The 25,731-nt window shown below is 34.6% G+C and overlaps 1 protein-coding gene across 1 annotated transcript in view; it reads left to right on the forward strand.

Annotated features, from left to right (window-relative positions):
* Nucleotides 1–25,731, forward strand: part of pcdh15a (protocadherin-related 15a) — a 168,874-nt gene that overhangs the window by 137,384 nt on the left and 5,759 nt on the right. The window contains exons 24-31 of the mRNA XM_052572828.1: nt 326–438; nt 10,976–11,085; nt 11,286–11,426; nt 14,530–14,657; nt 16,934–17,149; nt 18,366–18,454; nt 19,158–19,334; nt 23,473–23,691. Coding sequence (XP_052428788.1) covers nt 326–438; nt 10,976–11,085; nt 11,286–11,426; nt 14,530–14,657; nt 16,934–17,149; nt 18,366–18,454; nt 19,158–19,334; nt 23,473–23,691 — 1,193 coding nt within the window. The remainder of the gene's footprint in view (nt 1–325; nt 439–10,975; nt 11,086–11,285; nt 11,427–14,529; nt 14,658–16,933; nt 17,150–18,365; nt 18,455–19,157; nt 19,335–23,472; nt 23,692–25,731) is intronic.

Consider the following 25,731-nt stretch of genomic DNA (forward strand, 5'->3'; position numbering starts at 1 on the left):
TAACCACCAAGTTAAAAGTAATGACTTATTTTCATTTTACCTTGAATACAAATGAGTGTAAAAAGTTTTCAAAGAATATATATATATATATATTTTTCAAATACCATGAATTTTTAAATGAGTATCAGTAAGTTTTCTTGCATTTACATTTAAGAAATTGTTTACAATTTCATGAAAAAGATCAAAAATATTATTTAAAAAGAAAATCTTGGCTGTACGACTTTAGAAACGATGTGACAGACAAAATTTGATTAAATTCAAAGTGAGAAGTCATTGCCTATGTGAACTGCATTTTTAATGTATTTTTCATGATCTTTTCTCGTAGCTGGTGGTCATCGCCTATGATGATGGAGAGCCGATGAAGATGAACAGAACTACAGTGGAAATCAGTGTGCTTCAGCCCTCCAGGATTCCCATCTTTACAGAGGAGGAGTACAGGTGGGTCCCTCTTTCTGTAGAGAGCAAGAGAACAGACATTTACTTATTTATGACATGTTCTCTTTGAGCTCTGTGAGTTAGAATTAGTTTAGCACATATTCCCTGCAGACTGATTCAGAATCTCTGCATGAGTAATGAGTGTTATCTGTGAATATGTGACTAGAAGCGCTGGGAGGTTGACTCAAGCTGTTCTAAAGCACTCAAACACTGGTGTTTCCAAAAGGGCACGTCTGCAGCTCGTCTTGTGTATCAGTGCGGACATTGAAGCTTATAGCGTGTTAGGGTTTAAAGTTTCATGTTAGAGAAGTGCTTTGTTTTTGATTTTGACTAATGAAGACAAAGGCTTAAGACACTAATAAGGAGCATAATGAGTTTATAATATTTTTAATTGCTGTGTAGGTTAAAGCCAGCAGAAACATTTTTCCATTTGATACCATGTGTTATGTTCAACTCACAAGATGTTCAACCATTTTTTTCCGAACTTCTCCCAGAGCTTTTATCGAATATTCTACTTCTTTGAGAATGGTCATCCTCAGTTTATATATATATTCACTAAGTTTTCACATGGTTGGATGTTGCCATTTTTTATTTTGTCCAAAATTTATTTTTATCAGACTTTTTCATTGGATTGTCTATACATTGGTTCAGGTAGTGACCAAGTCATTTTATTTTTTATTTTTTATTTAACCAAAATGTTTGTATCTAATACATCAATGGATTCGACCACGAGGACTGCATTTAGGAAGTGTGCATCTGAACATTTTGAAATATTCATGTTTTATCTTTTTTTATGGATTTTTTTTTTTTATCACATAAATGAACATAAGCAGTAAATTTTCAAGTCAAAAGAAAATCATATCACAGTCAAAGCAGCTTTTCAGAAATGTATACAAGTTAATGTTTATAATTAGTTACAGTATAGTTAATAGTATAGTTAATGTCACACCTTAATGCCTAATAGTCCACATTTAGCAGCTGGGAAATAGGAAAATTAAATTAAATTAAATTTAATTTAATTTAATTTAATTTAATTTAATTTAATTTAATTTAATTTAATTTAATTTAATTTAATTTTCCTGCTAAATGTGGACTATTAGGCATTAAGGTGTGACATTAACTATACTATTAACTATACTGTAACTAATTATAAACATTAACTTGTATACATTTCTGAAAAGCTGCTTTGACTGTGATATGATTTTCTTTTGACTTGAAAATTTACTGCTTAGAACACAATGTGTTTGGAGCACTGTACCTGGGAAAGCAAGCTCTTTTTCTCTGTCCGCATATTTTCACTATAAGCTAAAACAGCATATGCACAAGCTAGTCCTGCTCTTTCCCTGCTGCTCTCTTCCTATACCTTTCATTCCTTTTTTCCATTTCTCTCACTGTCATTGTTTTTCTCCTTTCATTCTTTCTGTAAAGGCATCCAGGAGAAAGAGAATTTTGTTCTTCTGGTCAGAGAGAATATATGATTTTATTCTGTACTTTCTCTTTTTCATGCAGAAAAACAAAAAACTTTTGACTCTTAAAATATAATGGCATAAAGGCAAAATAAAACTTCAATCAGAAAAACAATCCTTCTGCTGGAAATATAGTGAAGAAGCTGTAAATTATTCCCTACAGCAATCAGATTTGTGTAATTTTAAAGATGTAAAGCAAAAAAAAGTATTTAGACCCCTAAAAAAGGGCCTTTTATATGTATTCAGGCTTTTCATGCAGCACTATATATCAGCGACGTTGTCAGCGACGGCAGCATTGAGTTGTCTTGTTTCTTCTAGCAGACATCCCACTGGGATTTGAGCTGTTTCTCTCTCTGATTGAATGTGGACTGTCTGTCATTATTGATGGTGTCCAGCTTAAAGCTGTGCCAGGACCGTTCAAGTACTGTCAGGAATCTGTCCCGAAGCACTGAGGTGGCTGTTTTCTCCTGTATATCACTGATTCTTCAACATGATTTGGGGGATTGCTTGTAGGTATAGTGGAATTGACAACAATGGAGGTACAGTAGCTGTGCTTCTGCAGCCCCAGAATGATTTGTCTTATTAGCCTATGACAACATAAGAAGGTAGAACACCAGGGCTCTGAAGGAACAGAATTTTGACGAGAACAGAACAAGAAACAGAAACAAAATCAAATGTTATATTTTCAAACAGAATCGAAAATTTGAAATGGCCATTAACCAATTAATAACGTTAATTTATAATTCCATTTAATATTTAAAATGTTCTGTCAACCAATCATGAATTCCAGTAGTACAGCCTTTGCAAACGTGATGCTGGCGCATCCAACAAGTGAAATGCCCAGCTGTGAACTCATCATAGGTAAGTCGCAATGGCAATGCCTAAAAGTTAGAGTTTATTCGAGGATAGTGTAAGATTGATTCAACAGATCACATGCACACACCCGCAGCACAATAAAGCTATAGGCTAACATAAAAAAGGAATATATAGGCCTATACACAAAATATATTACACTTAAATCATTGACAGATTAACAAAACGAAAAAAAAAGTTTCCGTTTGTGAACCTATTCAAAGGAAAACAAGACAGCTGAAAGAAGTTTTCTTTATTTATTTTGCAAGCGCTTTATAGTTTTGAATGATTCTATCTGTGCAACCAGCATTGGTTTGACTATATCGCACCAGTGCCTCACGTGCACACAGACGCAACATATTTTTTTGCGACATTGCAGCCTGATCATTATCAATCTAGAATACAGTTAAAGAAATAGATTAAGATTTTTTTTATGAAATCAGAGAGCTTTCTGACCCTGCATGGACAGCAACACAACTACCACATTCGAGACCTAGAACAGTACAAAGGACATTGTTAAGACAGTCCATGTGAAATCAGTGGTTCAGTCGTCATGGTACTCTGACTAGAAGAGAAGAAATTGTTGAATAAAGTCATTCTTTTTGGTTTTCTTTGTGCACAAAATATACTCTGGTAGCTTCAGAAAATTGCAGTTGCTCCACTGATGTCACATGACTATTTTAACAATATCCTTACTACTGTACATTTGAGTCTTGAATGTAGAAGTTGTGTTGCTGTCTATGCAGGGTCAGAAATTTGGGATTTCATCAGAACTATCTTAATTTGTGTTCCGAAGATAAACGAAGGTCTTACGGGTTTTTCATTTTTTGGGTGACCTATCCCTTTAAGGAACTGCTTGATACTAATAAGAAATCACCAGATCAGCATATTAGAATGATTTCTGAATGATCATGTGACACTGAAGAGTGAAGACTAATGATGCTGAAAATTCAGCTGTGCCATCATGGGAATAAATTACATTTTAAATATATTCAAATTGAAATCAGTTGCTTGAAAAATTAATGTAAAAACAAATGCTTTGGTGAGCATAAGAGACTTAAGCGTGTAAATGAATAATTAATCAAATGCATAAATAAATAAATATTTATGTGCCAGTTTAGCAACTTGCACTGAAAATGACCTTCCTAGTTGTCACTAGTTTAATGAGTAGTTTACATGTGTAAGTTTTTTATCAACTCCCAATTTTAGGTTGAAAATTGCCTAAAAACCTTTATTTGAGGATATTTTGATATTTTATTTCAATCAATGACACTGAAGTGTCCTCTTTGAAGGGATAAAATAGCCCGGATAATGCAACATACTTTTTGGTTTTAATAAAAATATGAAAAAAGTAAATAAATATTGGTATTATTTTGCACTTTAATAGAGAACAATGATTTCAATGGTCATAATCTGTACAGAAGTTCCTCAGCTCTGTGTCTTCCTTGTAGATCCGTCATTCACTGTGAATTGTGGGATTTCTATCAGTGTGTGTGCTGAAGCATGTCCAGTCAAGTGAATTTGTAGTGAAGGAAAAGAGCTGATCAGATGTAGCAGGAAGCAACTGAACTCAATTTGTGTCATAGTCAGGGGTCCTTGCACTTCATTTAAAGAGCATGTGATTTAGTCTTTTATCTTTTGGATAAAAGACTATTCATTCATTTGGTGAATTAAGTAGTTTAGTTGCAGAAGGTGATATATCCAGTTACAGCATGCCACAGTTTACAGTGTTTTCTGGTTGCCCTTAGAAAACTTCACTTACATGTTGTGTATGTTTGAGAACATGATCTCTCTGAAGCATTGCCTTAATTTCAGAGTCCTACTGATGTATCTCACAGCAGCGGTTTCCATAGCGATTATGGTTAAAAAGTCAGTCTATTTTAGACTTGAGCAATTGGCCATTCATCGGTAAGATTGATACATCACAGCTGGCTTCTGAAATGAACTGAACTCCTGTGCTCGATCGGACCAGTGTGCTAGTCTCATTAGCATTGCTACATATATAGCCAAATTTATTTATACCATTCATTTGTCTGAGTAAATGAATAATAAATGAACTAACAATATGTGTATGCAGTTTGATACTGTATGTAAAAGAAACATATTTTAGTTGAATAAGAGCACAGCATGGTGCATGTGAAACAAGAAACAAGTACTTCAAAAGTGACAGTCGGTTCTTTTACATTGTAAAAAAAAAAATTAAAAATTTTACTTCTGAAAACGTATTTCAGATTTTACATACAGATATTAAACTTCACAACTGTTTTTATCATGGATAATAATAAGGAATGTTTCTTGAGCACAAAATCTGCATATTGGAATGATTTCTGAACGATCGTGTGACAATAACAAGACTGAAAATTCAGCTATGCCATCACAGGAATAAGATAAATTAAAATGGCATTTTACATATTATATTTAAAAAAGTGTTATTATACTATATTACTGTTTGTGTTTGTGTTTTTGATCAAATAATTGCATTTATTTTTGTGTAATATAATAATAATAATAATAATAAATTATTATTAGTAGTAGTAGTATTATTATTATTATTATTGATGTTGTTGTTTTTGTAATTTAATAAAATAAAGGCAAATAAACATAATTTCTTTGCTACTGCACTTAAAATCCCTAAATATATCTTCAAATATCTGTCCTTACTTTCTTCTTTTTATTATTGGTGGTAATTCAGCAAACCAAGTTTCTGGATACAAAATAAATGTGTTTCCATGGCTGTAATTTCATAACAAGCAGCTTTAGATATTTTGGGATATGAAACTTTTCTTGTTTTCTAATTAGCTTTTTTTTTTTTTACGATTTTTCTTTTCTACTTTTCTAGCGTTCTCCAAAATAGAGGTTTTGTAAGAAACGAAGACAATAAAGTTGTATTCTGTCTGTTTCCAGCGGTGGGATTTGAGTTTTTCAACCCATTCAACTGTAATGCTATGCAGTCTGAAGTCCATTCTGAGAGGGCTTGGTGTTTAAAGCTGGCTGTGTGTTGACTGAAGCAGTGGGCCAGAGAGAACACTTCACAGGAAGCTCTAATGGCGTGAGCTATAGACAGCGTGCAGCGTTTCTCTGTAGACCTCATTAGGCTGTGGACTGCAGCTGAAACACTCTGGAGATCTGATTAAATCACGCCGGATTAAAACGGGTTAAATGACGATTTATGAAGCTCTCACACAAACATTTTGTTTTAGCAATGAGCGAAAAGTACTATTTTTGAATGGCTGTAGCTCTGTCATGTATTGTTTGTCAAATGTAGTATTTCTGCTGCTTGACGTTTATAACTAGAGACAGATTTGATCATTACTCTGGAAATATTCACACTACATTTTTCATCACGGTCGGCTCGGATCTGTCGGGAATATTATAAGGGATTGCAATACAAGGTGTCTTGCGGTATGAATATTTCGCCATGCAAACCTTTTTTTTAAAGATTTATGTCCTTAGTATGTTGTTGAATAACATCTCTGAGGACAAGTTCATATATTCTCAAGGTCTTGTTTACCAACATGCACACACAAGTGCATACTGCAGGGAAGTTGTCTTCTGTTGTCACGGCTTGTCATCATCATTGTGTGCTTTGCCCAGGGCCTCTGTCGCATCGACACCTCTACACTTTCAAACACAATAGATGAGCCTCGCAAAACCTGTCAAGAACATGTCTGGGTCATATTTCACCCCAAAACAAATTATGTTTTGCATAAAGAAAAGCATTTTTGTACTGTGACTTTTTCTTGAAAATGTTATGCATCCCTCCCATTTCTTATTATCGGAATGCCAAAAGATGTCATTCTTTAAAAAAAAAAAAAATACAATGAATAAATAAATTGGGTAGAATTTATACATAATGGTTGTAAATGTGATGCTTTTAATATATGCAGATATTTTTAATGCTGTCAAGAAAAAGTAATGACAGTCATCATCTACAAAAAACGTAAAACTGTATTTAACTGCCATGATGTCAAAAGGCAACAAACAAAAAGTTTTTTTCTGCATGCAAAATATATTTTTGTGCATATTATTCATTTTTTCTTTTGATTTGGGGGTGAAATGTGACCTGGACATGTTTTTGTGCGATTCACCAATCTGAATTATTCATGCGAGAGTTTGTGTATTTGCATGTCTGTGGGGGTGTGAGAGGAAGAGAACGAGAACAAAGAATATCTAAACTCTTTACCCAGCCAAAAGAAACAAACACAAAGAAAGAAAAGTCTGTATGTGTTCCTTTCCCTCTCTTTATCTCCAAATCTCTTTAACTACCATTTGCTCAAATCAGTGTAATTAATATAAAACTTCCTAAGGACAAATTTAACTTTAACATATTAATTTAAAATTTTCATATGTATGTTCACATTTCCAGAAGGTTTTTTTTTTTAAGTTTTGTAGACACTTTTTTCTATTTTCAGTTCATAGTTAATAGCATCATGGGATCATTCCTGTTTAAATGAGAAGCAATACTGCATATCCCTATTGTAATATCATATGTTTTCAGGGTTTGATGGCTGGAGTACAGACTCATTTTCATTTGAAATCACCTGGTCTAGTGTTTCTGAATGTCCATTATGAGCCACTTGCAGATTAGAACTGTTAGGTTTTTTATTATGTGCGCAGCTTTCTGGAATACTTGATTCTGATTAGGCAACCTCCCCATCCTGCTCCGCTTTGCGTTGGGGTCTGATCTCCCCGTCGGGTTTATTTTGCAGTAATGACCGTCAGATTGTACGTTATCCCTTACATAATTAACACAGTTCATGAGATGAACTGCTTATGATACTGGACATAAAACAGCACTGGGTGTCTCAAGTCTAAATTAACATTCCTTAGGGGGAGATGAGAGTACATCGTAAACTCATTTTAACCTTGTCATTAAAACACTTGTATGTTGTGTAAGTATTTCCTGAAAAAAAAAATGTCTATGTAACATTTCACAGAAGACACTTTTAGAGAGATCCCAGCAGACCTTGAGTTTGAATTGCCGAATACTCAAATAAATGGACTTTTGGTGTCAAATTGAATAATGTCGAAATTACTGTAGCTGGATCTTCATCTGTAAATGCATCATTGATTACTGATGCAGAGTTAATGCTGCTTTAATTCACTGTTAATGAGCTCTGATGAACTGTTCATACACACATTGATTTTATCACCAGGGGTCAAAAAGTGGTTGTATTCTGGGTGTTACTTTCTACTGCTGGCTGCCTTAGTGATATGGTGGGTTAATCTGATCCCATCTGTGTTGTGATCCGATCTAAAGCAATGAGCAATTGTGCAATCCATCAATAACTTATTGCTTTTGATTTGATCACAACCCAGATGGTTTGCATTGCCAGTAGCAATAACATGCCATTCTTATTTGACACAGAATCTATTTTCTTGCAGCTAAAAATGAACATTTGGGAGGCAAAAGTGTTTGTTGATAAATTGCAGTAGCGCATAATGCGTCATGTCAAACAAGATGAACAATTATTCATGCATTAATCAAACTCACCCGGAATGCAACAGTTCCATCACAGTTTTCCATGCATAATTTTTCATAATACAGTACCACTGCATGTGCATAAATTTAAACTTATCAAAACTTATTAAAACTTATCAAAACATCTCAAATGCAGCATGCCAGCATACTACAAAGGATGTTTTAAATAATATTTATATAATATGTATTACATATTATATATATATGTATTAAATAATACATATTTCTAATTAAATGTAATAAATACATTTTCAAATGCCAACAGAAATATTATATATCTTAGAAGCAGCTAATTATCAAGGATGATAGAATGATTTATGAAGGGTCATGTGATATTGAAGACTGAAGTAACGATTCTCAAAAAGATTTTGTGCATCACAGAAATAAATTACTTTTTAAAATATATTCAAATTATAATAATATTTCATAATATTACTGTTTTTGCTGTATTTTGATCAAATAAATGCAGCCTGGGTAAGCATTAGATAGTTCATTAAAAACATCCATAATGTTTCCAAAAATTTGACAGGTATATGCAAAAAATAAAATGCTTAAATCTACCAATCCAATCCAATCCACTTTATTTATATAGCACAATTTAAACAAACAGCAAGGTTACCAAAGTGCTTTACAAAGATAAAAATCTAACACAAAAGACACACAACATAAATAAAATAGCATCAACAGTAACAGCGACAAAGAAGACCACGACAGCTCTTATGGTGAGTCAAAAGCCAAGGAATAAAAATGTGTTTTTAAACGAGATTTAAAAATGTGGAGGGTGGGCGCCATACCATGCATAGTTTGGTTAGAAAAGTAAAAAGAAACATACATATTCTAAGTTCTGACTCATCACTTCCACTGTTGTCATTCTAGTTAATAGAGTAGTGTAAAATGTCACTCTACAATATATGTAGAAGAGCTAAATGGACTGTGTGATTACACGGCTGTGTAAATGCAGTGAGAGTATAACAATGAGAAGATTACAGATGTGCTGATGAAGATAGTCATGAGTTATTGTGTGGGAGTGTGCAGCAACTCATTTCCATTAAAAAGATGCTCCTCTTTTTATGTTTCCTCACTCCTGCACTGAGGTTCTGGCTATTTCTGTCCTCTGTGATTCCCATGGTAACCAGCATAAAGCTGAGCATCGCTGAGATTTCAGCGTGACCTCGGCTCCTCGCTGTCAGTGTAGCGGTTGACTGCGGCAGCGCCCTATTGTCTCAGAGACAGAGCAAAGCGCTTCACCCCGTTTATGGCGCAGAGAAACCCAGGCAGTCAGCAGCTCTTTGTCGAGATCTCACGATGATGGCTGTATTTTGACTGTTGGACAATAGAGACAAGAGTGTCATGCCCACCCACTTCTGACAGCTGGCGTGTGGTCCTCTCCTGTTTGAGAAAAAGCACAGAGGCTTTCACAACATCTGCGAGGAGTACAAGAACTGTGACAGTTCATTCAGATAGACCTTCTGCTTTTTGTCCTTTCCTCCGCCCAAACGATTTACAGCAACTTTGTCTCACTCTAAAACCACACAATAGTCATATTTTCGGCCATTTTTCATAAACATGCAGAGGTTGATGCTTCTACTACAAGTGATGGGTAAAGATAATTGGTGTCATACATGTATGTACAATATTGTTTAAAAGATTAGGATTTTTAAATGTTTTTTTCTTGAGGGCAGCATTTATTTGAACTAAAATACAGGAAAATGTTAATATTGCTACTATTTAAAATAACACACACACACACACACACACACACACACACACACACACGTGTATATATATCCTGTGATTTTTCAGCATTGTTACTACAATCTCCAGTGTCACATGATCACATGATGATATACTGTAATATGCTGAAAACATTTGTGCTGTTTAATATATATATATATATATATATATATATATATATATATATATATATATATATATATATATATATATATATATATATATATATATATATTTTTTTTTTTTTTTTTTGATCCTCTGGTGAATAGAAAGTCAGAAACAACAGCATTCATTTGAAATAAATATTAATATTTTGTAGCAATGTAAATGTTTACTGCCATTTTTGAATAATTAATGCATCTTTGTTGAATGAAAGTAATAATTTCCCTCTCTCAAAAAACAAAATATATATATATATATATATATATATATATATATATATATATATATATATATATATATATATATATATATATATATATATATATATATATATATATATAAATATAAAACCATACAGACCACCAACTTCTGAACAGTAATGTATATGGTTTGAGTGCTTGATATCAACCACAAAAATATTAAGTTGATCTTAAAGTGTTCTAACCAAACTAGTTTTAGCATTTTATCATTTGCATGAAGCATTGTTTTCATTAGAACAGACCTCTGATCCTTCAGCTGAGAATCGCTGGCCTCAGAGGTCAGCTCATGTTGTAGACAAAATCTTTAGAAATTGATTTTTCTTTAGACCCGTGATTCATGTGTGCTGCTTTTAAATACAGTAATTAAACCCTTTCACCTCTTAAAGCGAAGTCCTTCTGTTCTTTCTGCATATGCTGTAGGTCTTTTGTGGAGGTGGAGGGCCAGTTGAACTGCGCTGATGTTTATGCAATATTTAACAGGAAACTGACATTTATGTCACAGTATCTGTGCTAGAACTGACAGTTCTCCACCTTTGTTGAAATGCTGAATGAAGTTTGTCATTTGCTCTGCTTTATTGCGGCAGGTTTAGTCCGGTGAGTGAGAGCGCTCCTGTCGGGACGCCTGTGGGAATGATTCTGGCCGCAGCCGTCAACACCACTGTCTTTTACTCCATAGTGAGCGGAAATGAAGGAGGTGAGTTTTCACCCTGAAGGGAATTCACTAAACCTGTGTGCAAATGTGATTCTTTGACACAGAATAGAACAAAATTTAGAACTAAGCAGCACATTGTTTTCCTGGTTGAGTTGGACTGCAGATGATTAGTGAATAAGATACAACCCTGAATTACTAGTCATCTTTGGTGTTAAAGGCGCTGTGAACTGTTCTCTGATCAGGTGAGTTCATGGTCAACAACCGCACTGGGATCATCTACACAAATAAACTTCTGGACTACGAGAGCGTGACCAGTTATGTGCTCCGCGTGGAGGCCGACTCCCTCGCCATCATCCTCGTCAGTCTACGCGCTCCCTCCAAAAGTAAGAACAACACTGAAGCACACTTCATCTTCTCTAAGGCTTTTATTTAAGGACTTTACAGCTTTAGAGTGAAATAAATGACAGATAAAAAACATTATGCTGTTTTCTATATATATGTGTATGTATATATATATATAAAGCAGAATAATGTTTTTTATCTGTCATTTATTTCACTGAAATAGGATAAACCACAACTTTTAATTATGGAAATGTCGCTGTACGGCAGATCACCAGCTCTCTGGTGCAGTAAGAGCTGGTGATCTGCAGTAGAGTGTAATGCATGTGCTGAATCTCAGTTAGAGGAGTTATTGGAAAGGTCACAAGTGTAGAGCTCATGCAGTTTATTGAGGTTGAAAGATAGACAGCACAGGTAGAGCAGAGCACATCTCCCTCTTCCTGTGAGAGGTCTGATCTTCCTCCAGCGGTCTGTGTACATTAAAACTTCATTGGTGTGTGCTGAAGGACGAGAGCAGAATACAGCTCAGATCGCTTTAAGATGGAAACAGAGACAGATGAATACATTGAATTACAAAGCATGTTAATGAAATGCATCAGTTTTAGTGGAGTGTCTTTTTGTGTGTGGTTCTATCATAGACTGTATAAAACATAGACGTAGTGTCCTTGACATCACCCATAGGTTTCCAAAGAGAGTTTTTGAAAACAAAAGTGGGCGGAGCGGGCCATCACAATCTTGGCAGCACGTCACTCCGGGGGGATCAAAAATAGGCAAAAAGGCGGGAGCTGGTTGCTGAAGCCACGCCCACCTAGCGCGACGGCGGTGTCAGCAGCAGCAATCCACCTCTCACTCAAGTGACCACGCCCTTAATTATGCAGAACTTTAAGGCTTAATATAATAAAAAAGGATGAGTTATAAAAAAATTCACCCCCTTCACAGTTGCCGTGAAGGGTAAAATTAGCTATATAGGCCAGAATAATTTTTTGCACCTGGCTGTAAACATGTTTTTTTTTTCTAATGCAAAGTTGTAAAGGAGTCTATGGGATCGACTCCCTTTTGCAGCGAGCCTCAAGCGGCCAGTCGATGAATTGCAGTTTTAGTCACTTCCTTATTGGCTTCACGCTGGAGAGCGGGAGGTTGCCACTCGGGTTCCATGTACTTATTTAACACCCTTTTGTGGTCTTACTGTAAACAATTTTTCAGTGCATGCTCAAAAAAAGGTTCCATCACAATCAAATAACTTGCTCCGTTTCTGAAATAACTTTTTTTATTGGCAGTCAACTTTTAATTTAAAACCCTGATTTGATTGTTCTTTCAGTTGTCGATAAAAGTGTAGTTTTCTCAGTCCTGTTTGAAGGGGTGGTTCACTGCTGGCAAGATTTGCTGGCAAGATTCTTTAATAAAAGTTATGGGTTTTAATAAAAGTTGACTGTCTATGCAGCAGAATGTTTTTGTTTTTGTTTTTTGTTTTCTGTTCTACATGACTACAGAAAACAGAGACAAAGGGACATATAGTACATGAAAAAAAAAACATTGCATATTGTTAATATATCTACATTCTAACAATAAAAAGCTTTTTGAAAATGGGCAAACTTTAACACATTAAGCCATTATCCATTCTGCAGATTTACTCCCAAAATTGCATTAGAAAAAAATCTGTCCTGCAAATGACAAAGTATAATGTCTACTCGGATATGTCATGTAAAGAGGCTTTCTAAAAATGTGGGTGTTTCAGTAGATTAATAGGAGTCTTCCAAAACCGATCGCAATCGCAAAAACTCACAATTGGGCTCAATTTCATGATTCCATCAAATCCCAATGGATGCAAAAATCCCATCCTACATTTGTTGTTGTTGTTGTTGTTACTCATTGAATATTCACTCAGAAATAAGCCACATTACAGAAATAAAATGGGTTGCAAAATCCATTTCATGTTAAATTTAAAGTTCATTGAGCACATCACAAGCAGAAGTGGGTAGCGTACCCAAAAACTCTACTCAAGTAAAACTAACAGTAATAGTCTGAGTAGTTACTTGAGTATTAATAAAAAAGTATTTGATAAAAAAACTACTCAAGTAGTTAGTTACTAGTTACTTTGGATCATATACTGTATATCTATAGGCTCTTTTTATTTAGATATATAGATAAAATGTATGTAATGTGTGTGTATATACAGGTGCATCTCAATAAATTAGAATGTCGTGGAAAGGTTCATTAATTTCAGTATTTCTACTTAAATTGTGAAACTTGTGTATTAAATAAATTCATTGCACACAGACTGAAGTAGTTCATGTCTTTGGTTATTTTAATTGTGATGATTTTGGCTCACATTCAACTAATTCACCAATTCACTCATCTCAACAAATTAAAATAGTTTGTAAGTATAATTTTTTTTTTTTTTTTTTTTTTTTTTTTTTTTTTTGTGAATTGTTGGCCTTCCGCGTTTGGAATAAACTGAAGCATTTATAAATTGTATTGCATTAAGATAAAGTAACGAGAGGAGCATTGCCCACAGTAACGAAGTAAAAGTACAGTTTTTCACAAAAAATTTACTTGAGTAAGAGTAAAATTACCTATTTTTAAATATACTCCGAAAGAATTAGTTAACCAAAAAATTTAATAAAGTAAATGAAACTTGTTACTACCCACCTCACAAGCTTTTGATAGGAAAACTGTTCAAATCACTGTTCAAATCAAATCAGAGAGAGAAGAGAGAGAGAGAGAGAGAGAAAGATAATGTGTGTGTGTTCTGCCATGTGCCTTGTTTTAACTTTGATGTAAATTTTGTTGTACATAACGTAACGTGGCACACCTTCTCTCTCTCACACACTTCCCCACCTGTTTTCTTTTCTTCATTTCTTTCTTTTCTCTCTTATTGAGCAATGATATACAGCTCTTCATCTGCGCTTTCCCCTGTGTGTGCTTAGATCAACACCAGATGACTTTATATATTGTCGTTTAGTGGAGCAGAAGACAAATGCTTTCTGACAGAGCATATTTCTCACGTCTGCCACAGTATGGAGAGGGTTGCAGCCGCTGCTTGTGTTTACATTAACGCTGGCTTTTTTATTCAAACTGTGACAAATAGGGCTTATTTTCCATAAACTAAGGTCTGTTTCTTCTGTGTGTGTGTTTAAATATAACCAGCAAACACAGCGAAGGTATTTATCGATGTGCTGGATGAGAATGATCATCCTCCGGTCTTTACAAGGTCTCTTTACATCGGAGGAGTGACTGAAGATACTAAGACCTTCACCACAGTACTGAAAGTTGTGGTGAGTATATGCGTTATTTATTCCTAGGCAGCAGTGGAGGAACAAACTGAAATGTCATGAGGGCACATTATAAACCTTAGGCTGGATTCATGAATATTTATTAGGTGACATAACGCTCACCCTGTAGTCCTGACTGATTTGTTGAAGGGAGGCAAGTGGGAACTTGCCATTGAAAAAACAAACATTTGGTCTTTTTTACTTACGCTAATGTCAGCCTTTGTGCACAACACAAGGGGAATTTTGAAAACTGTTCATATGTTTTGCAATTGCAGATTGTATGGACCAAAAACAGACAAAACACTTCATTTGACATTTTTTAAATATTTGTATCTACTCATAATCTCTGAAATATAATCTGAAATTGTATTCAGCTTCTAAAATGTCCAGATTTGACACTATAATGCAGTTTTTTTATTTTTTTTATTTTGAATGAACATTATGCAAGAGTTCAGATATGCAGGATGGAGGCATCAATATTTTTTTTTCCACAGGGAAATCTATAAGCTTAAAAGTTTGAACCAATTAAATTACTAATAATTGAAGATTCATATACTGTACATTTGAAATAGTTTTGAACAAATCTTATCCTTACTAAGGCTGCATTTATTTATTTATAAATATTGTAAAAACAGTAATATTGTAAAATATTACAAAAAAAAAAAAAATAATAATTATGTTAATATATTTTAAAATGTAATTTCTGCAGCCATTACTCCAGTCTTTAGTGCCACTTGATACTTCAGAGATAATTCTGATCTCTAAATTAGTTTAATATTGCCACTAAATATGGCATTGCACTGACTGTAGAATCATAATATTAAATATGATTTGTTGTGTTTTCACATTTAGAGTGGTAGTGCTGTTAAGCACAATACCAGCAGAATTCACTAGGATAATGGTGATTAATTCATGGGGTTTGAAATGTTCTGCTGGTGTTGGTGTCTGCAGTACATTATATTTCATTTTTACAGCGAAGAACTTGCTGTTCACATCCTGACACACCTGTCAACACTAGAGTACAATCTCTCTCTCACTGTTCATATCTGCTCACCTCCCGCTACATCTTAGTAACTGTGCTTAGACAGCTTCTCTCTCCATTCTGACAATGTGGAAGACAAGTGATGAACACCTGTAAAGTACCTACCGGGATCTGTGTTAGGCTACCGCAAGGTGACCGTTATCTCATAAATTGAGTCTTTTAACATCTATAAAAAGCATTAAGGCGTACAATCTGATGATATATGGGGATTATTACATTTCTAGGTCATCACTGAAGTTGAAGCTGTGGAGATTTTGTATTTAATTCTCTTTTTCTTCCAGCAAGGCTTTTGAAGGGATAGTTCAGCCAAAATTTTATTTTTATAACATTTAAAGTATTCTAGTTTTAATTCTTTTTATATAACCAGTACGTAGTTCTGTTGATTTTATGCATTAGTTTGGTGCCTTGATTAAGGAAAAATAATGTTTTGAATTTATTATTAGTACATTTATTGACATATATAAATTTTAAGCAATAGTTCAATAATCAAGTTAATATTGTTACATTTTAGAAACAATATTGTCAAAACTCTCTGTGTTGTTCAATTACGTAATTGAATATAGTTCCACACAAAGCAAGTAAGTCACTTTCTTGAAATCAGCCAACGCTATCTCACGACCAATTCGTACGTACTTTACGAGGTGGCTTATTCGCATGAATTTGTACGACCTCACTCGTACGATTTTATATGATTTGTCTAAACCCCAGTGATGGTTAGGTTTAGGGGTGGGGATAGGTGTAGGTAATTCGTACAAATTCATACGAATTGTGCAACTTGTAAAATACGTACGATTTGGCAAAAATCATATGAATTTGTATGAGTGTGGTCGTACGAATAAGCCACCTCGTGAAAAATTTACGAATTGCCGTAAGATCGGGTTAAATCAGCTTTTTGAACAAATTGGTTGAATGAATGACTCATTCATTAACACAGTAACTTGCCGCCATCTACTGGTGGTTTTAGTTTCATAATATCAAATATCAAATCATCATTTCATTTTATCATATAATTTATTATTTGTATGCACGGTTGAATCAAAATATATATTTTCTAAAGCTTTTTTGTAACGACCGTTCAATGCTTTTCTCATCTCAATAATGACGGTAATTTTTCAGGGGAAATTTTTGTGCAATTCACTTGAATCACTTGAAAAACTTAATAACCAGATAATGTGAATTTCTCAAAATCGTATTTGTTTTCATTTAAGTTTTCTGCGTGTAACTTCATGTGCATCAGGCAACAGATATGGACACGGGAAACTACAGTAAGATGGCCTACAGACTAATCATCCCCCCCACTGCTGAGGGGCAGGACAGTTTCGTCATTGAGCCGTACACTGGCGTCATCAAGAGCGCCATCATGTTCAGAAACATGCGCCGGTCCTACTTCAAGTTTGAGGTCATCGCCACAGACAACTATGGGCAGGGACTGAGCGGCAGGGCTTATGTGGTGGTGAGTGCACGTGACCTTTTACCTGTATGTTTGTTCATGCACCTCATGCAAAACGACGATTCGAACACAAAACACGTCACTTTGAGAAATGACGTTTTCTCTCATTCCTCTGGTTATGTAAAATTAATGTTTGGGGTTCAAATCAAATCACTGACGGAATAATTTAAAAAGAGTCTAAATTGCATAACAACAATTAGCACTGTTAATAAGGGAAAATATCTCTCCAGAGTGTCGATTTGGTTTGGTAAATACATTATGTTTGAATAAATGTTTGCATGCGGTAGTGCATATGGTATTTGCGCACTAGTTAGTGCAGTAATGAATATACAAATAAACTGTTTTTGTGTCAGCTGAATTATTTATGCTGCTGTATCTCCTGAAGTGTTGCAGCCAGTGACTTGTGCAATTCCTGGAAATCCCTTGGCTAATGAACGCCAAATAAAATAAGAGGGATTTTGGAACTGATGTGTGCATCAGGCTTTTAAACATCAGGTCAATGATGTTTGTGTCATTTTCAATTTCCATTAGCAGTAGAATTTTCTGCTGGTGTAGAAAGTGATTCTGAAAGCATTCATCTGGATGCTATACCCTTATTGGCCAAGTGAATTAAAGACCAATACAACCACAAATAGCACTTTAAAGCTGGGTGGTATACAGTGGGGTCTAACTCACCAAGTTTGAAAATTGTTTCAGTTTACGGTAATACTTTTTTCATGCAAATTAAACCACTATAAAAAGTGTGGATTTTTAGATTTTTTTTTAAAATGTTTTTGACAATTGTCTCTCACCATGGTTGCATGTATTTGATCAAAAATACAGTAAAGAACCAGATGGTCATCCAGTTCTGACCGTTCATGTCATGACATTTCCCAAAGTATTAAAATAATAAGATTTATTTTCAGGTTTAAATTATTATTATTTTTTTTAAACTGTGTTTTAGTTGTGATGCTTTAAACAGCAAAAAAAAAAAAAAAAAAAAAAAAAAAAAAAAAACAAAAAAAACCTATATGATGCTGCCTGGTAAAAGTAAATGTTTGCTTGAAATTATCATTCATCTGATTAAGCAAAAATCACTCATAAGCCATTTTGGGAAAAATAAAATATATCATCATCATGCTGAAACATATCAGGATCTGATTATTTTAGCCTGCTCTGTATCACTTGTGCATACAAACTACAAATCCTCTGTCTCTTTTGTATTCTGTGTGGGTTGAAGGTGTCTGTTGTCAATGCCTTGGACATGCAGGTTGTGGTCTCTAATGTGCCGCCCACTGTGGTGGAGGAGAATAAAGAGCAGCTGATTAGGTGAGAATTCCTCCCTCGGTGTGTTTCTCTGCACTGCTGCTTTCCTTGAATGGCATTTAAGTGTTTCCTGCACTGTCAGCAGCCTTTGTTTCCCCTCTTGCTTTGATTTAAAAGGCCATCTCAATTGTTAAAACACAGAATTGAGCTCAAATTGCAAATTTCAATAAGAAAAACATAACCACTACAGTATGCTCAGTAGATTGCAGAATAATCATAATAAAAGACTAAATGATTGCTTTTTTAATACTAGTCAGGTGTATACTGTATATGGCAAACTAATGACAGTTACATTTCATTTATTTAATGTTCTGTATGCTTCACACATGAGTTATAGGAAGTATTCACAAACTCTGTTAAATTTCGAATTCAAAAGAAAAAAGCTATTATATTTATATCTATCGCCTTACTATGGAAAATAATAATAACAATCTGACAACATGATTGTCATGATCATAAATGGAAAATAATCATTGATAGAATGTGAAATACATGAATAAAATGAACTTATGTGTCAAAATATGTTCTTTTTCTTAGAATTTTAGGATGTTTTCTGAGATTCACCTTTCAGGTTTAGCAAAAATAGATAACTTCAGTGCTTTTTTAAGTTTATAAAGCAGAAGTATCAGAAATTAAGTGGGTTTTGCTTTTTAATGTTTGAGGTATATAAAGTACTGTAATTTCATTTTGCATGTGTTCCCCCCAGTATTTTGGAGCGCTATGTGCAAGATCAGATCCCTGGTGCTAAAGTGATAGTGGAATCGATCGGCCCTCGGCGGCACGGAGAAGGTTATGAACTTGAGGACTACACCAGATCAGACCTGCAGGTGTACGCCATCGACCCTCTCACCAACAGAGCCATCTCCAGACAAGAGCTCTTCAAGTAAGCCAAACACACAGCCACTCCTGACACCTTTAACAAACATTTAGAAAAAGGGGAAAAAGTCAGAGCCTTGTCCTCTGTGCTACAGTATATCGTGCTGTCGTGACATTTCAAGTTTAAATCCGTCTTGCAACATTTCAAGATCCTTTTCAACTTTTGCTATTATGACATATCTCTAGTCTAAATAATAGTGGCAAAAATGAAAGAAAAAAAGTAAAGGAGAAAAGGGAAAAAACTGGCTCAGTGAACAGCTGTTCTACAGGAAGCACCTTGTCCTCATCGGTCGAGAGGAGAAAAGCCCCCTGAAGTCCAGACACAGAGCAATATGCTCATTTAAACTCAGCTGTGCCCTCTGTCTCAGCAGGGAGACGCGTCTATCCCTGAGATCCAACACAAGTGATCAGGATTTTGTTTAAATATGTATTTACTGAGCCAACACACACATCTCATTCATATTCACAAGCACATGAGATCACAGACCACCTGCCTTATTCTGCCTTTCTAGACACACTTCTTACTCTCTAACATGTTTTATTTTGTTCGGTGTTAGATGTGTTCTGCTTCTGTTTGTATCTCTACCAAAGCAGAGCAGCTGCCCAGATGAACATTTTATGCCTTAGAGGTTACTGGTAACAGTTCTTTAGAGAAATAAAGACATAAATGAAACTTTTTTTTGAAATACTGCACAGTACGACATCATTTGCAAGTTTTTCATGTAAAATGTTTAAGTATGTATTAACATCTATAACTTTTTTAAATTTCTTTTTTAAGATTTAAAGTGTTAGTTCACCCGGAAATGAAAATTCGTTCATCTTCTATTCACCCACGAAACATACTAGGTGTACGTGACTTTCTTCTTTCAGAATAATCCAATCTGAGTTATGTTAAAAATTGTCCTTGCTCTTCCAAGCTTTTCAATGTGGGTAAGAGGTGTTTGTTGTCAACAGTTCAGAAGATGTGAAATAAAGCCTGTATGTCTTCCAGTTCCCAACAGTCAGCAAAAGTGAGAAAAGATGTATTTATTACGTTTGAAATCTGGATATTTATCTTACAAAAATGCATGGATTTGCATTTTGTAACAGATTCGCACACTTTATTTCATGTCTTCCGAACTGTTGACAACAAACAACCGCTTACCCCCACTGAAAGTCTTGGAAGAGCAAGAATTTTCATTCTCGGGTGAGCTAACCCTTTAAGATTTAATGTTAGGGTCTAAGGCAAAAAATCTAAGAAATTCCAGCAGAATTCTCCATTTAATCTCTTTATTATTTAACAGAACCAACTGGGATATTCAAAGAAAAGTTATTGTAGTGTTATTGTTGTTGTTGTTGTTTGTTCAACCTCTGTCACTCTGAAATCTCATCCATGTTTGTTGTCCATGATGCCGAGCTGCAAATGAATTTTGAGAGCCTTGAAACTATTGTTATTTTTATATTTACATTTTTTTATTTAATTTTAGTTTGTATTAGTTTTTTTAATGTGATTTTATTATTATTATTATTATTATTATTATTATTATTATTATTATTATTATTATTATTATTATTATTATTATATAGCTTTATTCCTATTTTAGTTTCAGTAATTTCTCTAGAAAATAAAATTATTTACTCATTATTTCAGTTATTTAACATTTTTGTATATATTTCTATATTTTCTATATATTTTTTTCTTTGTTACAGATGAGGACATATTATTGTGTGTGGACATTATCTGTCTCCATTTGGCTGTTCTTCAGACTGAGTGTTTGTTTGTGTTCATGTACTTTTCTTCCTGAGAACAGCTGACTGCTGAGTTTTTTTCCAGCCTTCTCCTGTTCTGCTAGAGACAAGGTTGTTTTCTGGTGTCTCAGGTCATAAAACTCAAAATCTGCTTCTTAAAGCTTTACAGTCTAAGCTGTACCTCCGCATTCACAAAAGTTCCCCTCACAAAACTAGTTCCTTTCTCCAGAATTCATCTGGTCACTTCCCAGTGGTGTTTCGTATGGATGAATCCAGTCGCCCTGCTGGTTTGAAGCCCGTTGATTCAGAAATGCGCTAAAAACAGGCAGCCATTGTTGAGCACGTTCACACTGCGTGTCTGTAACAGTGTGAGTTAACCCATGCTGTTTCTCTTCCTCCACAACAGGGACGTGATTCAAAGAGATGAAGGGCTTGTAGGTAAAACCAGGGGTTAAACCTGGATCTAACAATCTGAAATGAGGTTCCAGTGTCTTTGATTTTAGAAAAGTAACAAAAGTATTGGCAGTGTGTTCATCACTCTTTTCTGTTTCCTGTGTGCTTCAGTCCAGCTTGAGCCTGTTCCATTCCTTTTCCATGTAGTGAACCAGCAAATACCATACTGATACATAAATCTATATCCACATAAGCTATTTCAGCTTTACTTCAAATACTGAAAACTATTTTCCTTGCACTATTTTCCAAACCATTGTATGTCTTAACAAAGACTTGGAATAGAGTGCACGAGTCATTATTGGATATGGATTTTAGAATTGTATGGAGAACATTCTTCTTTTGTGTTTTATAGAAGAAAAAATGTATAAAGGTTTGGAAGAACATGAGGGAGACTGAATTATCAATTTTCATTTTTTATTTAACTGTGCCTTTAAAAAAAATACAATTTGTGGTTTTTCTATGTTAGAGATGAATGTTTTTTTTTATGTGTATGTTTGTGTGGACATTTTTATCTTATTTATTATTTTATTTTATTTGTGTGAGTAAGTCTAAGTCCAGTAATCACAGCTTGGAAATTCAAACCCGTTCTTTTGATTTTGTTATTCAGTTAAACTACATAAGAACGTTTCATTCACTATTTATTCATCTGCAGAACACCAAAGGTGAAGAATATTTCAACTATGGAGAATAAAACAACACTGTAGACATTTTTCAATATCATCTTTTGTGTTTCACAAAGGAAATAAATTACACTCAGCTGGATTAAACTGATGGAACGTGGAGAGCACGTGTTTACAGGTGTAAATTCAGAATAGCAACAGAGTTACTCGGTTCACCTTGAAGATCAAAATCTATTCATCCTCAATTCTTTAAAGCTGAAAGGGAAACTCTTCAGATGTTGTGGAGCTCATATAAACACGTGGTTTTGTACAAGGTCTGTTTGACCACATAGATCAAACACACCCAGTCTTTCATCAGTCTGGATAATCGATTGTGTTTGAACAGTCCTGTTTACTAGGTGCTTCTGTTGAAGTGTTCTGCTGCATAGGGCTAATTGGTCTGCCGTGGATACTTATGAAGTACTTAACATGCAGGTCTATTTAAACATTATTGATCAACACAGTGTCAACAAAGCCGAGTCTTTTTACATTTCATGTCGACTGAGGAGAAAAGTACTCTTGCTCTGCTTTGGAGTGGCTCTGCTAATCAGATCTATATCAAGATATTAAATCATAATAACTCAGGTTGATGTTAGCACAGTCAAGCCATTTACACATGCAGGGGAGAATCAGGATTTCCATATCACGTTGCCTAGTAACCCATATGACGGACTGGAAAAGGCTAAATACAGCTGAACGGATGCTGCCCTCATTAGCAGGATTCTTGGCTCCCGTTTCTCCGCCGAAGATGTTTGGATTGACACTGAATGTTATCAACATGTAGCTGTCAATCATCTCAAGGCTGTCACAGTTACTACAGTATAAACATGCTGTGTATGCGAGCGGAAATGTACAGTCTTGTGATTATAATGTGCTTACTGTACAGGTATTTATTTGTGGAACAGTTTGACTTTTTAATCTCACAGGCTTTATCTTATTATCGAATTTCATTTTTTTTTTTATTGTTATATTTTTAATATTTTTCAGTATAGTTTTAGTTTCATTCCTACAGTTGCTTTATGATTATTTATTTTTTGTACAATTATTTGCAGTATTTATTTTATTTTTTAATTTGATCACAATTTATTTTCAATACATTTCAATTTCTTTAATACAGTTGCAGTATTACTGTGCAGTCTGAAAGTGTACATACTATTCTGTGTATTGACAGTGTATTTATTTATTTATTTATGTGCTAATGTTGTTTTTTTGTGATTATTGTGTGCTAAATGTACAGGTCCATATTGAAAAAATATTGAAAATAAAATTCTTGTCTAAAATGTCTGCTCAATGTGTGTTTGACAGGTTTCTGGACGGCAAGATTCTGGACATTAATAAAGAGTTCCAGCCGTTCCTGGGCGAGGGCGGGCGGATTCTGGAGATCCGTTCTCCTGACATCGCGGCGAGTGTGAAGAAGGCTGCGCAGGCGGTGGGCTACACAGAGGGGGCTCTGCTGGCGCTGGCCATCATCATCGTTCTGTGCTGCATCCCTGCTATTCTCATCGTCATGGTGACATACAAACAGTGAGTAGAAAATCCTGCTGTTCATCTGGTGATTGGTCAGGTGATTGGTCAGCTGGTCTCCCAGCCTGACCAGTTAAAGAAAAAAGTCATTTTAATTTGTATTTGTATATTTGTAATTGTACATAAACAAATTAGTTTTTCATTATGGTTCAGTTTCATTCCTACCATTTTATTATGATATATATATATATATATATATATATATATATATATATATATATATATATATATATATATATATATATATATATATATATATATATATATATATAATTTTTTTCATTTGCTCTCAATTAAAAAAAAAATAATAATAATTCATACAGTTGCATTATTACTGTGATTTTTGTTGTGTTCTTTGTTCTTATTGATGTTCAAAGTGGTCAAAAGCACTCTAAAACCAGCTATAAAACCATCCACACAGCTTAGACTATTTTCAGGTTTTTTGTTTATTTGTTTGTTTTCAGTGGGGTATAATTAGTTAATAACTGACATAATTATTATTGGTAGAAGCAGTAGTATTTCAGTATCAGGAAGTAAGTTATAATAATAATAACAATAACATTATTATTACTACTACTATTATTATTTATTAATCTGAGTAATATTAGTTTATTCATTTATTAATTATAGCCAGCCAATAAATACAAACCATCATAATAATATTTTTTAATATTTAATATTTTTAAACGTAACAATAATAATACTTATTATTATTTCAAGGTGTACAAAAAGCAACAAAAATGATTTTATATGTATTTTTCTTCATATTTCCTTCATATTTCTTCATGACTATGGTAAATGGGATTTGTTAAATCGCATCCCCCCTTATGTAACTTTATATTTCAACAGCTGCTTTCTAAGTGTGAGATTTTTCTGCCAGAGTAACCTGCAAACGCGAATTTTGTCAATAGTCAAAAGTTAACTATGATTACAAGACTAGCTAGCGGTTAAGAAGTATATAAACATAATAAAGACAGCATATTTCTTGTACCTTCCATCTCAGAGCTGCTATCGTACACACATGAAGACATTTTACTCTCTATTTGTAACCTCTACAGTTCTGAGAGCATTGAGGACAGGCTGGAAAAACACACACAGTAGGTGAGGGAGATGAGTATTGGATGCCAGGTATTAAAATGGCTTTTTTTCAGTAATTAGCCATGCTAACAGGCTAATCTCCCAGCCAGCTCTGTGTGAAAGCAGATTAGTTATAAGCATTTGTGACATATCCCAGGCATTCGATCCATCAGTCACATCTACTCGTGAAAGCCCAGCATATGGGCCCGCTCTCCACACACAGCAGCTCCTCTGAGACGTGAGTGTGGTCCTGACCTTCTGCACACACCAGTGAGTCCGTCATCAGCTATTGTGTAAATACATAACAGATGGGTAATCATAGAGCGAACACAAACAACTAAACACACACACCTACAGCACGTGTATGAGAAGCTCGCTCTCGCACACACACGCATGCATGACTGCATTCAGATGTTTTGACGCATATTAAAGAGTTCAGTTTGTGACTACACTCTTGTACTAAAGGTGAAGTGACATTTTTTTATGTCGTTTCATTTGGTTGTTTACTAAAGATGCCTAAAAGGTGAAGGATAAGTGTTAGCTTATATATCACAACACAAGATCTCACTCTGTCTTTCGAATAATTGCATTCTGATTAAATAAATTATATTGAGAGGAGCGCATCTTTGATAGCCTCCAGGAAGCCCAAGGTCAGGACGAGAGAGTGTGTGGATGAAATACAAAGATGGGAAGGAGAATAGAGAGCTGGAAAGACAGAGAGGTTTTGTTTCCCAGCTCTGGAGATGTGGGATAAACCGGGGTTATCCTGTGCTCTTATCACATTTTACAGCATGAATTATGCACTCACACCTGAAGCAGCTGAAATGGGCTGCATGGTTCAACACTATGAGCATTTTCTAGCCTGTGAAATGAGAGTTTGGACTCCCAGTCGATTAAAACTATGAATTAAGATCATGATCTATTACACAGTGAGTTGATTAACCAAGTTAATGACAATTACAG

This window comes from Carassius gibelio, chromosome B13 (genome assembly GCF_023724105.1).
Source record: "Carassius gibelio isolate Cgi1373 ecotype wild population from Czech Republic chromosome B13, carGib1.2-hapl.c, whole genome shotgun sequence".
NCBI lineage: Eukaryota > Metazoa > Chordata > Actinopteri > Cypriniformes > Cyprinidae > Carassius > Carassius gibelio.